The sequence below is a fragment of the Vipera berus genome (assembly GCF_964194415.1).
Source record: "Vipera berus genome assembly, chromosome: 1".
Taxonomy (NCBI): Eukaryota; Metazoa; Chordata; class Lepidosauria; order Squamata; family Viperidae; genus Vipera; species Vipera berus.
The window spans coordinates 298148049-298162473 of record NC_138202.1 but is presented as its reverse complement, the minus strand read 5'-3'; the positions used below and the strand labels follow the sequence as shown (position 1 = coordinate 298162473).

Here is a 14425-nt window from a genome sequence, read left to right as displayed (position 1 = left end):
CCATTCTAGTTGTCTTCCCATTAGACTAGTTCCTCCTGATTTCAGGTAGACAATTTCCAATTGTAAGGTTGTGAATATACTGCCTGAGATATATATAGATATATAGCCAGGCTGTGAATCTCTCAGGCAGTATATTCACAACCTTACAATTGGAAATTGTCTTCTATGCAAAATTTGTATAGCTTGAAATCAATTAAATAAACATTCATTTCAGAAAACAATATGTGCAGACAAGAGCTTGCTCATTGGAGCTAGCTCTTTGATAAGGTCTGCCAGACCAGAAGCCTATTAAACACATATTTTATTAGCTTTAGTGCTCCTTAGATGCCTATTATAGAGGTGTATGCTGCAAGATGATTCTGGGAGAGAATTTCTACAGGGAGTGTTAACTGAACTTGAATTCATATTCATTGAGTTGGAAGTGGTAATGTAGACCATTGAATCTAACCCTCTGTTCGGTGAAGAGATTTCTACTTACCCTACTTGTGTTTAGTAAGTGACAGGTATAGTATAGGTGGTACCTTGCTCAATAGTAGCAACTTTGAGAGGTATCTTGGAGTCCTAGTGGACAATCACTTAAATATGAGCCAGCAGTGTGCTGCAGCTGCCAAAAAAGCCAACACAGTGCTAGGCTGCATTAACAGAGGGATAGAATCAAGGTCACGTGAAGTGTTAATACCACTTTACAACACCTTGGTAAGACCCCACTTGGAATACAACTTCCAGTTTTGGTCACTACATTGTCAAAAAAAATGTTGAGACACTAGAAAGAGTACAGAGAAGAGCAACAAAGATGATTAGGGGACTGGAGGCTAAAACATATAAGGAATGGTTGCTGGAATTGGGAATGTCTAGTCTAATGAAGAGAAGGGTGAGGGGTGACATGATAGCAGTGTTCCAATATCTCAGGGGCTCCCACAAGGAAGAGGGAGGCAAGCTATTCTCCAAAGCACCTGAAAGCAGGACAAGAAGCAATGGATGGAAACTAGTCAAGGAGAGAAGCAACCTAGAACTAAGGAAAAAAATTTTGACAGTTAGAACAATTAATCAGTGGAACAACCTGCCTCCAAAAGCTGTGAATGCTCCAACACTGGAAGTTTTTAAGAAGAGACTGGACAGCCATTGGTCTGAAATGGTATAGGGTTTCCTGCCTGAGCAGGGGGTTGGACAAGATGACCTCCAAGGGCCCTTCCAACTTTGTAGTAGTAGTAGTAGTAGTAGTAGTAGTAGTAGTAGTAGTAGTAATAATAATAATAATAATAATAATAATAATAATAATAAGAAGAAGAAGAAGAAGAAGAAGAAGAAGAAGAAGAAGAAGAAGAAGAAGAAGAAGAAGAAGAAGAAGAAGAAGAAGAAGAAGAAGAAGAAGAAGAGGTTGGAAGGGACCATGGAGGTCATCTAGTCCAACCCCCTGCTCAGGCAGGAAACCCTATACCATTTCAGGCAAATGGCTGTCCAGTCTCCTCTTAAAAACTTCCAGTGTTGGAGCATTCCCCCCTTCTGGAGGCAGGTTGTTCCACTGGTTAATTGTTCTAACTGTCAGGAAGTTTCTTCTTAGTTCTAGGTTGCTTCTCTCCTTGACTAGTTTCCATCCATTGCTTCTTGTCCTGCTTTCAGGTGCTTTGGAGAATAGCTTGACTCCCTCTTCTTTGTGGCAGTTGTTGTTGTTGTTGTTGTTGTTGTTGTTGTTGTTGTTACATGGCTGCAGCTGAGTTTAGTTTGAAGTTTGGTTTACAAATAGTTCAGTGTCAATCTTCAATGCTGCATTTCTTCAATCTATGTCACAATTCGTTTCCCTCAACCTCCCTATAGTGGCAAAAATCCCCAAGAATAATTATAAGCAAGGTTGCCTGGATGTAGATATTGTAGTCTAAGACACTAGAACTGTACCAGATCAGGGATCCTGACAGTAATAAAGGACTGCAACATGTTCATTTCTTTAGATCTTCCTTATCAGCATAAGAAAAATGAGGAGGAGAGAATGGAGGCATAGATTAACTGGGATATTACTTACTGAATGTCTAAAGAGCATCATAGTTGGAATAAGATTAACCGGGAATTAACTAGAATTCTTCAGGGAAATAATGCATAAGACATTTAAATTATATCTTTGCTCCAAGATTGCAATAATGAAAGATATATAGATTGTTAATAGCCCATACTCACATCTTGTGCATTCAGTGAAAGAACCAATGTGCAAGATCTAATATAGATGCAAATGTCAATTGATCCCTGTGACAAAAGGATTGCTGCAAAGAAGCAGTATGACTCCAGTGTTTCATGCCATTCCCTTACAGGATCCTTAAATCTCCTGGTTCATGTGAAGAATAAGCAACCCACTCAAGCCTTGTCACTCAAAGGCGACAAAGGAAATATGTGGCAGCAAGTACATGTACCCATCAATCCTGCAGGACCTTTCCAGGTAAGCAGATCCTATAATACCTGCTATTATGTCTTTGATTTATTATACCAAACCTTAAGGCAAAGATGTTGAATGGCGAAATGTGCAACAACACAACTTCAACAAAACAGAATACCTCCTTCTGGCCTCCTATAATAAAGAAGCTTAGGAGGCAGGCCTCTCTTTCTCCCCCCTCCCCCCCAAACTCTATGATTCATAACAGGACTTAATACATCAGTATTAATATGTGGCTTGAACAGCTACTTTGGACTTCGTCATTGTTGCATGAGTTCTAATATGGGAAACTGGGTGTAGCCACTACTTCCTTGTGGTAGCATGGGCTATGTGGCTAGGAGTTTCTGGTGCAAATCATGGCCCAGTCAGAAAGTTCACATTATAATCTCCCACCTGCTCAATAGGAGAGTACCTCATTATTTCTGCTATCATATGAGAAAAAAGATATGGAAAAGGCTGTATCTAAGTGGTACTACTATGCATGCAGAAGTCATGAGTGCAATCCTTAACTAGATACAGCTGGAATAGAGTTCATATCTGGAACTCTAGTGAGCCATTGGCTGTGCAGAGCTAGATTTCATAAGGATAAGGCAGCTTCCTACCGTGACCTCTTATGGTAATGAAAAGCATACAGGTGATCCTGGTACCAGAGTATTTCTATATAGAATGTTCTTGACTTGAGGCTCAGCTGGTGGGAATGCATGCAAGGATGGTGCAGTGCTTATTGTTAAGATGACCACAACTCAGCTGCAAGTATCTCTGCTCAAATAAACAGCAGCTGGTTACATGAGGAAACTTGCAGCACAATGATGCCATGTTTTATAACCATATTACTAGACATTTTCAGAAATGAGAAATGTGAAGGAAACTCAGAACTATTACTTCTGATTCATTGCAATGTCACCTGTCAGCTGTGGAATCATCCAGGGTAACTGTTCTGTCCCAGCCTACGTACCTCCTTGCTACTTCACAAGACAACCCTAATTTAGCAGTAGACTGGATAAATAAACCCCTTTTTACAGAAGTTACAGACCTTGTCCACAAACAAAACAGAGCACGAGCCAACAGGAAATAAATCACTGGTAAAATAAACAGACCATCATCTCTTGACACAGAAGTTCTTTGCAAACAGTTGCCTCCAGCAACCAGACTTGCCCACACATTCCCTTTTTGTTACACAGCCCCCAAGGCGTGGTTTTTCACTGCTTTCTCCTTCTCCCCTGGAGTCAACCCATTGACTCTCTCTGATTTACTTGTGTGACCTGTCTACGTTTACCTGCATTTCTGAGGTCTTCCAGCTGTGCTGCCTTCAAGTCTGACTCATCCTCCCAGCACAGGTGGCTTTCAGCTTGACCACGAGTGGATGGGCCAGGTTCTTCCTCACTTTGTAAGTCTTGTAACTCATCAGAGCCTTCCTCCAACTGATGGCTCCCCAGGCCCCTCCTCCTCCTCCTCTGATTCCCCGGACTCAGCTGCCGGGATCACAGGCTGGCACGGAATCACAACAGTAGCAAGTCTCTTCCAATGTACACAGTGTTATCTGTTAAATAGAAATGTTCAGATCCATACTGTGTTTCTGTCAATGCTACTGTATAAACAGTCCTGAAAAATGTGATGTCCTATGTCCTATGGGCTCCATCCTTGCTTTTGCATGTTCAATAGCATCTTGACCCATAACTATTTTGGAGTAAAACTTTGAGAGCTAGATTGGTCTAGTGGTCCAGCTAGAAACCAGGAGACTCTGAGTTCTAGTCTCACTTTGGATGTGAAAGTTGGCTGGGTGACTTTGGAACCAGCACTCACTCTCAGCCTACAACATCATGCTTGGGTGACAAGCCAGTTAGTCAATTCCTGTCACAATCAATAGATTAACTCTCTGTTGATCTGAGAGGGGGGGGGAAACCTGTACATGGGGGTGGGTGAGAATTGTGTAGGAAGTAAAGCTGTATAGCTACATAAATCTTACCTCCTGTAGGTAGGTGTGTATTAAAGGTTATTGTGGAAATCTTGTATAGTTTCATGAAAGATTCCGTGATGGTGTGTTGAATCTATGCAAAATTTAACCACTATGCATTAATTTTCTGTGCTGTTTGTGAGTAGTGAGACAGTTGCACACTGTGATTCTACAAAGATGATTTATAAGTGCTATTCCATCCCTAGGGATTTCAAATGTCTATTTTATTTTGGAAGCATATGAGGCATGTATAAATTGCATAAAAGTTTATGTTTACTATTAAGAACTAGACATGTTTATGATTGTTCTTTCATTGTAGAGATGAAAACTCAGTTATGGTCTTTTAAAAGCAGAGTTATGCTTGCAAATTGGCATAGAGATTGAATTTTTGTTGATAGAAAGTTGCACAAAAACATATTTACTTAGCATTATTGGGTAAATGAACTCTGTTTATGTTCAGATTTTGTGTGAACTGTTTGATTTAATATTGGTACCTTGAAATCCAGACTCTAAAATCCCAGAGTATAAAGGAAATTCTACCATCTTTTGTTATATCAACAGTGCTGCTTTCCAACCCCCCCCCCCCAAATCTTAGCAAACCAGTTCTCAGGGATCTTTTTCAGGTCTGTAAATATTGGACAAGTATAAAACTGATATGCATCTGCAAAATAAATAGAACTGTATTGGGGAATGAAGAGGGTCATACATATCCATTTATTATTCTCTCTCTTTCTCTCTCTCTCTCTCTCTCTCTCTCTCTCTCTCTCTCTCTCTCTCTCTCTCTCTCTGTGTGTGTGTGTGTGTGTGTGTGTGTTAAAATCCACAGGTGTTTATTCCCTGAGAGTTTTATTGCAAATTTTATTCCTGGCATCTGATTGTCTTTGGTGAATGATTCCTTATGCTGCTTGTACTGGGCGAGGCTGTGAGCATTTGGGTTGGCATTTTTTTACTTAGCCCTAAAGTGTATACTATAGTTTGGGGTGCCATAAAACAATGATCTGGTTACTTGTAAGCCTGTTGCTTATTGCTTGTAGCTCAACTATTGCTGTGTGCTTAGTGAAACTGGGATGGGCAACTAATTTGTTACCATTCAGTTAGTATGAGCTTATTCCAGCTTGTTGACTCACAGCCTGGGGATGGTCATCTCTTTTGCAGAAGTGTCTCTGAATAGGTTGGACCGCAAAGGAGCATAAAAAGCAATACTAATCTGTGTGTGTCTGTGTGTGTGTGTGTGTGTGTGTGTGTGTGTGTGTGAGAGAGAGAGAGAGAGAGAGAGAGAGAGAGAGAGAGAGAGAGAGATTCATTTCCATTAGAGCAGACATGTCAAACACAAGGCCCGGGGGCTGGATCCGGCCCGCGAAGTGGTTTCATGTGGCCCGCGAAGCCATGCTGGAAACAGTGAGGGAACGGCCCCCACTGCCTTGGCCCTGGCCCAGAGACCCTCCTTCTGCCAGAGACCCTCAGATCTGTCCCTCTCGTGCCCGGGCCCCCATAGGCACTCTTGATGCAAATGATGTAGAGCTGGCCACGCCCACCCAGTAGGCCACGCCCACCCTGGCCATACCCACTCAGCCCCCTGAGGGCAACCGCAATGCTGATGCGGCCCTCAATGAAATTGAGTTTGACACCCCTGCATTAGAGGGTGTGTCACGAGGCTTATATTATCAACATTTCCTCCCTTCTATCCAGTTCATTTCTTCTTCATCAGACTATGAGAACTGAAGAAGAACTGGAACATTTCCAAGTACTTAGTGACTAAAAAGTAACACCAGGCTCTATATAACCAATATATACAAGGAGAAGCCATTTTGCTGGGGAGAATTATGGTTAAGGCCATATACACGCTTACCTGGCCTTAAGTACCATTTAATTCAGTAAGACTTTCCTCTAAATAGCTACACGTAGGATTGCACTGTAAAAATAGCTGGTAATAACTGAAAGCTATGTAGGGATTTTTTTTCATACATGAGTATTCCTTTGCAGAATTAATATAGAGAGATAACATCTGCCTCAGAGAAATTCCAGACAATGAACTGGAAAATTCATAAAAGAGTAAAAGAGAGAGAAAATAGTATTGTATCATATCACATACAATATGTGGCCAGTATGTTGCCAGCCAGGTTCCATGTAGCCAACTTAATAGCAAACAGTGTGTTAGCTAGGGGGAAAATATTACATTTTCCCAAGAACAATATATTGATCTCAGGGAATGGAATATTCTTACAACAGAAATGCTGCCTTACAGAAAAATAGAACAGGACAGAAAATAGGAAACAAATACGCATTTATAGTATGCATACACAGATCAAGTCCTTTTTCTATGGAAAACAGAGCAGCTGAGCATGAAAAATCTGCCCTTTGCTTTCTACACATAAATATATACACATGTGATATCATTGCCACTAGAAATGCTGGAGCAATCTCTTTTCAACCTGAATTGATCTGCCTCTTCTAGAGAAAAGTGCAGGTCTGAACTTAGCAGTCAGATGGATTTTTCACTTCCCTTAATATTACACGGGAGTTTTGTGGCTCAGAAAAAAAAATCAAAAAGTATTTAAACTATGCATTTGAGGATAAAGTGAATGCATGACACTTGTTTTCTAACATGTTCAAAAGATACGTACTGAAATAGTTGTAAACACCAAGGTTGTGTAGATTTTTAGAAATACAGATTTGCAGAATGGGCAAGGAGATAGAATGGAATTACCGATTAACATTTGCAAATGCCCACCCCTGCCACACTTGCCTTAGGTAAAATAAAAGAGAGGTTGGTTGGGGGCAAATGAAATTTCACAGCCTGTGTACACAGATCTCCATCTGGTCTTTATTCTGTAAATCTCCTATCACAGTATTCAGCAAATAGGAAGGCAGCAATGCTGAATATCCACTGAGTATGCGAGCAGTGTGAGGAGGATTTATATCATCGGAAGACAGGTAATGGCAGGCTTGTAGTCTTCGCTTGCATAATGGGACATGAATGCAGAGGTTGGCTCTACTCCTGAGGGAATGGGAGGTGAATGGGCCTCTGCCCTTGCTGCCTGTAAAGTGTTGTATCCATGGGAACAGCACGGGTGGCACGGGCTAATGAAGCTGTAACTGTCAAGCTCGGAGAATGAAGGAGCCCCCTGTGATTCCAAAGTCAGGAGTACAGGGGGAGAAGGATAGCTCTGGCCTTCATAGCAGCGAGTTATGGAGATTTTGGCACCCAAGCTGATAACTCAGTTCATTTTGTCCCTTAATCCGCTCTTGGGGTGGCCTGCCTCATATCAAGGCAGGGACAAAAGGCAAAAGAGCAGTGACCTGTTCTAATAAGAGAAGTCACCGCTGCCCCGTGGCTTCATCCTATCCTCCAAACCTTAAAACTCCTTTACATTGGCCACGAAAGACGCACAGAGCTGGAGTTCATGGCATAACAGAGGTTCTGTGTCAAGCTGTAGGTATATGATCTACTGTATGTTACAGAAATGAAGCCAGAATGTGTGAACGAGGCAACCTAGCCCTGCAGAATGAAAGGTTGGGTATTACCATGCCTTTGCTGTGACTGTAGCCTGAATAAGCCATCTACTCTGACACCCAGTTTACCTTCCCACAGCCTCAGGCATACAGAATCCACTTCCATGTAGGGGAGATGCTGTCTGTCATGGACACTCCTGTAGATAGAAAGAAGGGATTGGTCTTTTTTTTTTAAAAAAGACAGAAGTTGTTGGACCAACTCTGGAAAGATGTAGAATTTAAGATCACTCCACACAGTCTTTATTTAAATCCAGATAATTTGAGGAAAAGGAAACATCTGCTTCAACAGCTGTCTAAAAACAGGCCAGGAATTGTATGGCATTTAATTTCTAGTTCTTTGTGTTGTGCTAATTACCTTGTCTTTCTCTGTGCAAGGTAGTGAGTTCTATGTGATTTCATTTTTTTTATCTTATCTTTTTATCTTTTTTTATCATTCTTCAGGTAGGACGTGAAGATATTCATTTTCTGTATAATGTTTGTGCAGTTTGTAAGACTCAATTGCAGCATCTCCCATCAGACAGGGAGAATCTGCTGTTTGTAGCAGACTAGTGCCATCTTCCAATTTCTTTGGAAATGTTCTTGTTTAGTTGGCAATGGTATCGGAATAGCTCTATCATTTACCTTTATCAATGTTGACTATGTTTTAATATATCAAGTTAAAAGGGAGTTTGCATTTTACTGTTACTTTTTAAATAAAGTTTTATTTATTTGTCTATCTCCCAAGGAGGGGGAAAAGACCTCAATCATATGCCTCCATGTTACACAACCAGGAGTTTGCAATATTGAAATTCTTTTGCTTTTTGGTTTTACACCTTTTAATTGGCAGAACATTGTGAGAGAGTTCATGGGGTGGATATCAGGGGAAATTGTCCTGGGATTAGTCAGTGACACAGAGAACTATTAACCTTCTGCTCCAATGCAGAGCCAGGGCCAGGATGTGAAGTTTGAGAGAGTTTCTAGGAGGTTGTTTAAAGCCTCCAGCCTTCTACCTTATCAACGCAGCAACACCTTGCAGACAATTCACTGATAAACTAAAGCATTTAAACAAAAAACAAAAACAAAAAAACAAGACCTTATACACAGTCCCAAAGGGTACAATTGTCAAAAAGAATTCTCCCAAAAATGTAGATATGTGAAGGGTAGCAAAGAAGAATTGAATTTTCTTTTCTCATTAAGATTTCACTAAGATTTATTAATTGTACCCAAGTCAGTTTTGTATTTTGTTTAACAATAACAACAAACAGAGTATTGCAGAGCAATCGTAATATAAAAAAGATCATTTGGGGCAGAAATTCACATTCTCTCTCTCTCTCTCTCTCTCTCTCTCTCTCTCTCTCTCTCTCTCTCTCTCTCTCTCTCTCTCTCTCTCTCTCTCTCTCTCTCTCTCCCCCTCTCTCCCCCTCTCTCCCCCTCTCTCCCCCTTCCTCCCTCTCTCTCTCTTGTTTTAAGCTGGTCTAAATTTCTATCTCATCTGGGAGTATGAGAGATTGGGACAATTGGCTTTCTTGGACAATCACCTTTTTTCAGAGTAACATCATCACCCCATCATGCCCCATTTGGAGACATTTCAAGATTGAAACTTCCAGGAAACATGGGGGCAAGTAGACAATGTGTTGGGTGGGAGCTACTCGTCTTTGGGACTGATGGCTTGAGTGTCACAGGAAGGCAACCTAACATTCTTTTTACTGAGTTGAAATTTTTAGACATTTAAAAACCTTTCTAAGTCTGATGTTTTCTTTCCTCAGATCATCTTTGAAGGTGTCCGTGGGACAGGTTCTGAGGGAGATATTGCCATTGATGATGTTACTCTGAAAAAAGGTGATTGTCCAAGAAAGCCAATTGTCCCAAATAAAGGTAAGTAATTATCCTTGGTGAATTGTATGCATCACTGCATCCCAAATCCAAGGGGGAAAAATGGGAAAGCTGTGTATATTAACCAATGTTTATGTATAATAATAATAATAATAATAATAATAATAATAATAATAATAATAATAATAATAATAATGATGATGATGATGTATCCATAATAAGAATATACTTATTCATAATTAGCATATATTTGTTCATATGTTCACCGCCCTGAGTCCTCCGGGAATAGGGCGGTATATAAATTTAATTAAATAAAATAAATAAAATAAAATATCCATAGAAAGAGAGAAAAATAATTATTATTGGCTGTGATGTATCAACCTCATTTAATTTATTGTAATGTCTCAGGTTAATGTCAATGCCTGACATGGTTTTTAACCATCTAGCCACAGAAAATAATGTTGTTGTTAGTTGCCAAATCATGTCTGACCCATCGCGACCCCCGTGGACAACGTTCCTTCAGGCCTTCTTGTCCTCTACCATCTTCTGGAGTCCATTTAGGCTCACACCTACTGCTTCAGTGACTCCATCCAGCCATCTCATTCTCTGTCATCCCCTTCTTCTATTGCCCTCAACCTTTCCCAGCATTAGGCTCTTCTCCAGTGAGTCCTTCTTTCTCATTAGGTGGCCAAAATATTTGAGTTTCAACTTCAGGATCTGGCCTTCTGAAGAGCAGTCATGGTTGATCTCCTCTAGGACTGACCGGTTTGATCGCCTTGCAGTCCAAGGGACTCGCAGGAGTCTTCTCCAGCACCATAGTTCAAAGGCTTCAATTCTTTGGTGCTCAGCCTTTTTTATGGTCCAACTTTCACAGGCATACATTGCAAGTGGAAAGACCATAGCCTTGAGTATACGCACTTTTGTTGACAGGGTGATGTCTCTGCTTTTTAGTGTGCTGTCTATCTAGATTTGCCATGGCTTTCCTCCCCAGAAGCAAGCGTCTTTTAATTTTTTGGCTGCAGTCCCCATCTGCGGTGATCTTAGAGCCCAGGAAAATAAAATCTGTCACTACCTCCATTTCTTCCCCATCTATTTGCCAGGAATTGAGAGGGCCAAATGCCATGATCTTGGTTTTCTTAATGTTTAGTTTCAACCAAACTTTTGCACTCTCCTCCTTCACTCGCAACAAGAGGCTCTTTAGTTTGTCTTCATTTTCTGCCATTAGAGTGATATCATCTGCATATCTTAGGTTGTTGATATTTCTCCCGGCAATCTTAATTCTAACTTTTGATTCATCTAGCCCTGCCTTTCTCATGATGTGCTCTGCATATAAGTTAAAGAGGCAGGGTGACAGTATACAGCCTTGCCGGACTCCTTTCCCAATTTTGAACCAATCAGTGGTTCCGTGTCCAGTTCTCACTGTTGCTTCTTGACCCGCATATAGGTTTCTCAAGAGACAAATAAGATGGTCTGGTACTCCCATCTCTTTAAGAACTTGCCACAGTTTGTTGTGATCCACACAATCAAAATAGTGAAATGTACATTATTCCTCAGCTCCTTTGATAAATTTGTTACCAAACAGGTTGGAATTTTAGAATCTACAGATCTAGGAAAAAGGTGATTGTAGCAATAACAATAGCATACAAAACAAGATAATATTATTCAGTAATAATAAGCATAAAAATGTGATGGTGGATGGATGATGGATCTATTGCTTTTTATTATGTAGTCTGAGAGAGATGTCTTCCAAAATTCTAAATATATATTTTTCCCTGGGCATATTTGTCTCAAAGTTTCCCACCCATCCTATGCCAAGGGCAACAGAATCAGCGTTAGAGAGGAGACCACTGTATTCTTCTCACTGTTTGAGAATTATCCTTAGTCAATATTTTTAGGATTATTTTAAGCAGAACTTGATTAGATTCTTTTGTGAAGTTCTGCTTAAATGAGAAAAGGTAACTATGAGCCATCAATGTGTGTAGTATGTCCAGAATTAATCCTTGGTATTTCTAGTTTAATAAAACAAACAAGCTAACAAACAAAAAATAGGATCCGATTCCAAATGATGGGAAAGTGATCTTTCTGCATTAGACCCCAGAAAGTCTCTGTTAGTTGAAGTAGTCACTGTTGAGTGATTGAACAAATCATAGAGTCATTAATTTGGGTGAGGCCATCATATCCAATCTCTGCTCAGTGCAGGAGTTTCAAATTAAACCATCCCAAAAAAGTGGCTGTCTAGTTTTTGTTTGAACACATCCGAAAAGGGGCAGCTATCTCCCTTTCTGGATAATTGCTTCCATTATCAGACTGAACTAAATGTTAAGAATTCTTTTTCTAATGATTTACTGCAATTTGACTTCCTGTCAGGTCTCATCGTTTATTTTGCATACTGCACTCTGGAATGAGAGAGGAAAAGATCCTGATGCTTCTCTACATGCCATCTTTTCAGGCATTTGAAGAGTACAGCCACATCCCCTCTCAAATATCTTTTCTCAAGGCAAACATGCCATCCATCTTTCTTTATACGGCTTCGTTTCTAGTCCTTTGGTCATCTTTGATCCCATCCCACTGTTTCTGAATCCTTCTTAAAGTGTGGATGTAGTATGACCAAAGAAGAATACAATTATCTAGCCTGTTATGAAGAAGCTTCCTTCTTTAGTTCATTGGCCATTGTCCTTGGACATTATTTTTTATATCTCTTCTACTCTTTGAGGTATGGGTTTGTCTTTATACAAAATCTGAAAGAGACAAAATCTAAAAATATCTGTTTTATTGTGCATGCTTAATATGGCAAGAAATTGGTTAAGATCGTGTAGTACAATAGTCTCTAAAACACATTAGTTTCTGAACACATTAGTTTCAGCTTGCACAGTAAAACTAGGCATTTAGGATTCTAATTGTCCTTTTGGTTTCATGTGATTTTAATTTTCAGTACAGGTAGTCCTCGACTTACAACAGTTCCTATAGTGACTGTTCAAAGTTACAACGGCACTAAAAAAAGTGATTTAGGACCATTTTTCACACTTGCAACCTTTGTAACATCCCCATAATCATGTGATCAAAATTTAGATGCTTGTCGACCGACTCGTTGCTGTGTCCCAAGGTCATGGGATCATTTTTTGCGATCCTCTGACAAGCAAAGTCAATGGGGAAGCCAGACTCAGTTAACAACTGTCCCACAAACTTATCAACTGTGGTGATTCACTTAACAACTGTGCTAACATGGGGCAAAACCCATTTATTTATTTATTTATTTATTTAGTTATATTTATATACCGCCCTATTCCCTGAGGACTCAGGGCGGTTTACAGGGAATTAAAAATCCAAAATACAAAAATTAAGAACCAAATTAAAAAATATTAAATTGACCCTGTAGTCAGTTAAAAAGAACCCCAAATTAAAAATTTCTCCTCAGTCTGGGCCCGAGAGCTCGAAGAGCCAGGTCTTCAGGCCCCGGCGGAATGATCGGAGGTCGGGGGCAGTTCTCAGCTCCACCGGCAGACATTTAACAAATGTCTCACTTAACAGCAGAAATTTTAGGCTCAGTTGTAGTTGTATGTTGAGGAATAGCTGTACATCCAATTTTTTTCTTTTGGTGGGTATTTTAAGTTAAGTTTAAGTTTCTTGAGATTATCCTTTCATTCCACAGTAATCTATATTTTATATTGTTAGTGCTTTCTACAGTAATTTGCTTTGCAAACCGTTGATAGTTTTCATGAGGTAACTTTTCTCTTTTTTTCCCTACAGCAGTTGCCCTTCCAGGAAATTCTGCTGTCACCCGATACACATCTTCTCTTTGCGGGCCTCTAATTTTCTTTCTTTATGTGCTGCTCAGATGATAGCAGTGAATGCTCCCATTGTCTGAGACATTCCTCTTCCTTTCCTACTTGGTCACCCTCTGCTCCTCTATCTCCCCCTCCTCACTGGCACACCAAAGTGTCCATATGTTACCAAAGACTAACATGCATGACTACGCAAAAGGGATCCAACTAAGAACCTAAGGGATTCCTGGAGGAAGTCATACTGTCTAAAAACAAAATATATATAACTAAAGAAGAAATAAAATCAAACAAATGAAAGAAAGAGGGAGGAAGCAATGGAAAGAAGAAATGGAAGCAAAGAATGAAAGGCAATGCTGAGGATGAAAATGATGTTTAAAAGGATCATTGGAATGGGGGAAGGCATGTTCCTTTAAGAACAGTGGACAAGACTTCCTCAGGGAAGTAGGAACTTTTGTTTAAAACAAAAACAAAATACATTAAAGCACAAATTTCTACCAGAACTGTTACCTTCTTGGCTGCAGAACCACAGTTTAGAAGATATTCTAGCATACACAGTGCCATCCTTTGGTACCTCTGTATTAAGACTTCTCCCGTACCGGTTTTGCCTACAACCTGTCTACTGCAGCGCCACCTCATACTTCTCCCACTCATCTCTGGTGACCACAGAACATTGTCTTCATTTGCATGTACCTCTGAGTGTTCATATGCGTTTTTAAGACTCTCATGTATTTACTCGCCCATCTATAATTTGCCTTGACCCATCCATCCCCAACTTCAGCTCAGCAAAGCAAAGAGTCAGACCTCTTGTGGATTATGGAGTTGAATGGAGAAATCTAGGGCAAACATAAGCTGCAGGTTCAGCTGTTGACATCCTTCACCTACCCATCTTCTTTTCTCCTTTTTCCAGCTGCTCACTTCTCCCCTTTAGTACTTATTTTTTTCTAC

General features: G+C 40.2%; 1 protein-coding gene across 1 annotated transcript in view; it reads left to right on the top strand.

Annotated features, from left to right (window-relative positions):
- Positions 1–13920, top strand: part of MDGA1 (MAM domain containing glycosylphosphatidylinositol anchor 1) — a 321444-nt gene extending 307524 nt beyond the window's left edge. Inside the window, exons 15-17 of the mRNA XM_081315387.1 lie at positions 2301–2425; positions 9632–9740; positions 13446–13920. Coding sequence (XP_081171513.1) covers positions 2301–2425; positions 9632–9740; positions 13446–13537 — 326 coding nt within the window. The 3' untranslated portion in view covers positions 13538–13920. The remainder of the gene's footprint in view (positions 1–2300; positions 2426–9631; positions 9741–13445) is intronic.
- The last annotated feature ends 505 nt before the right edge of the window (positions 13921–14425 follow it).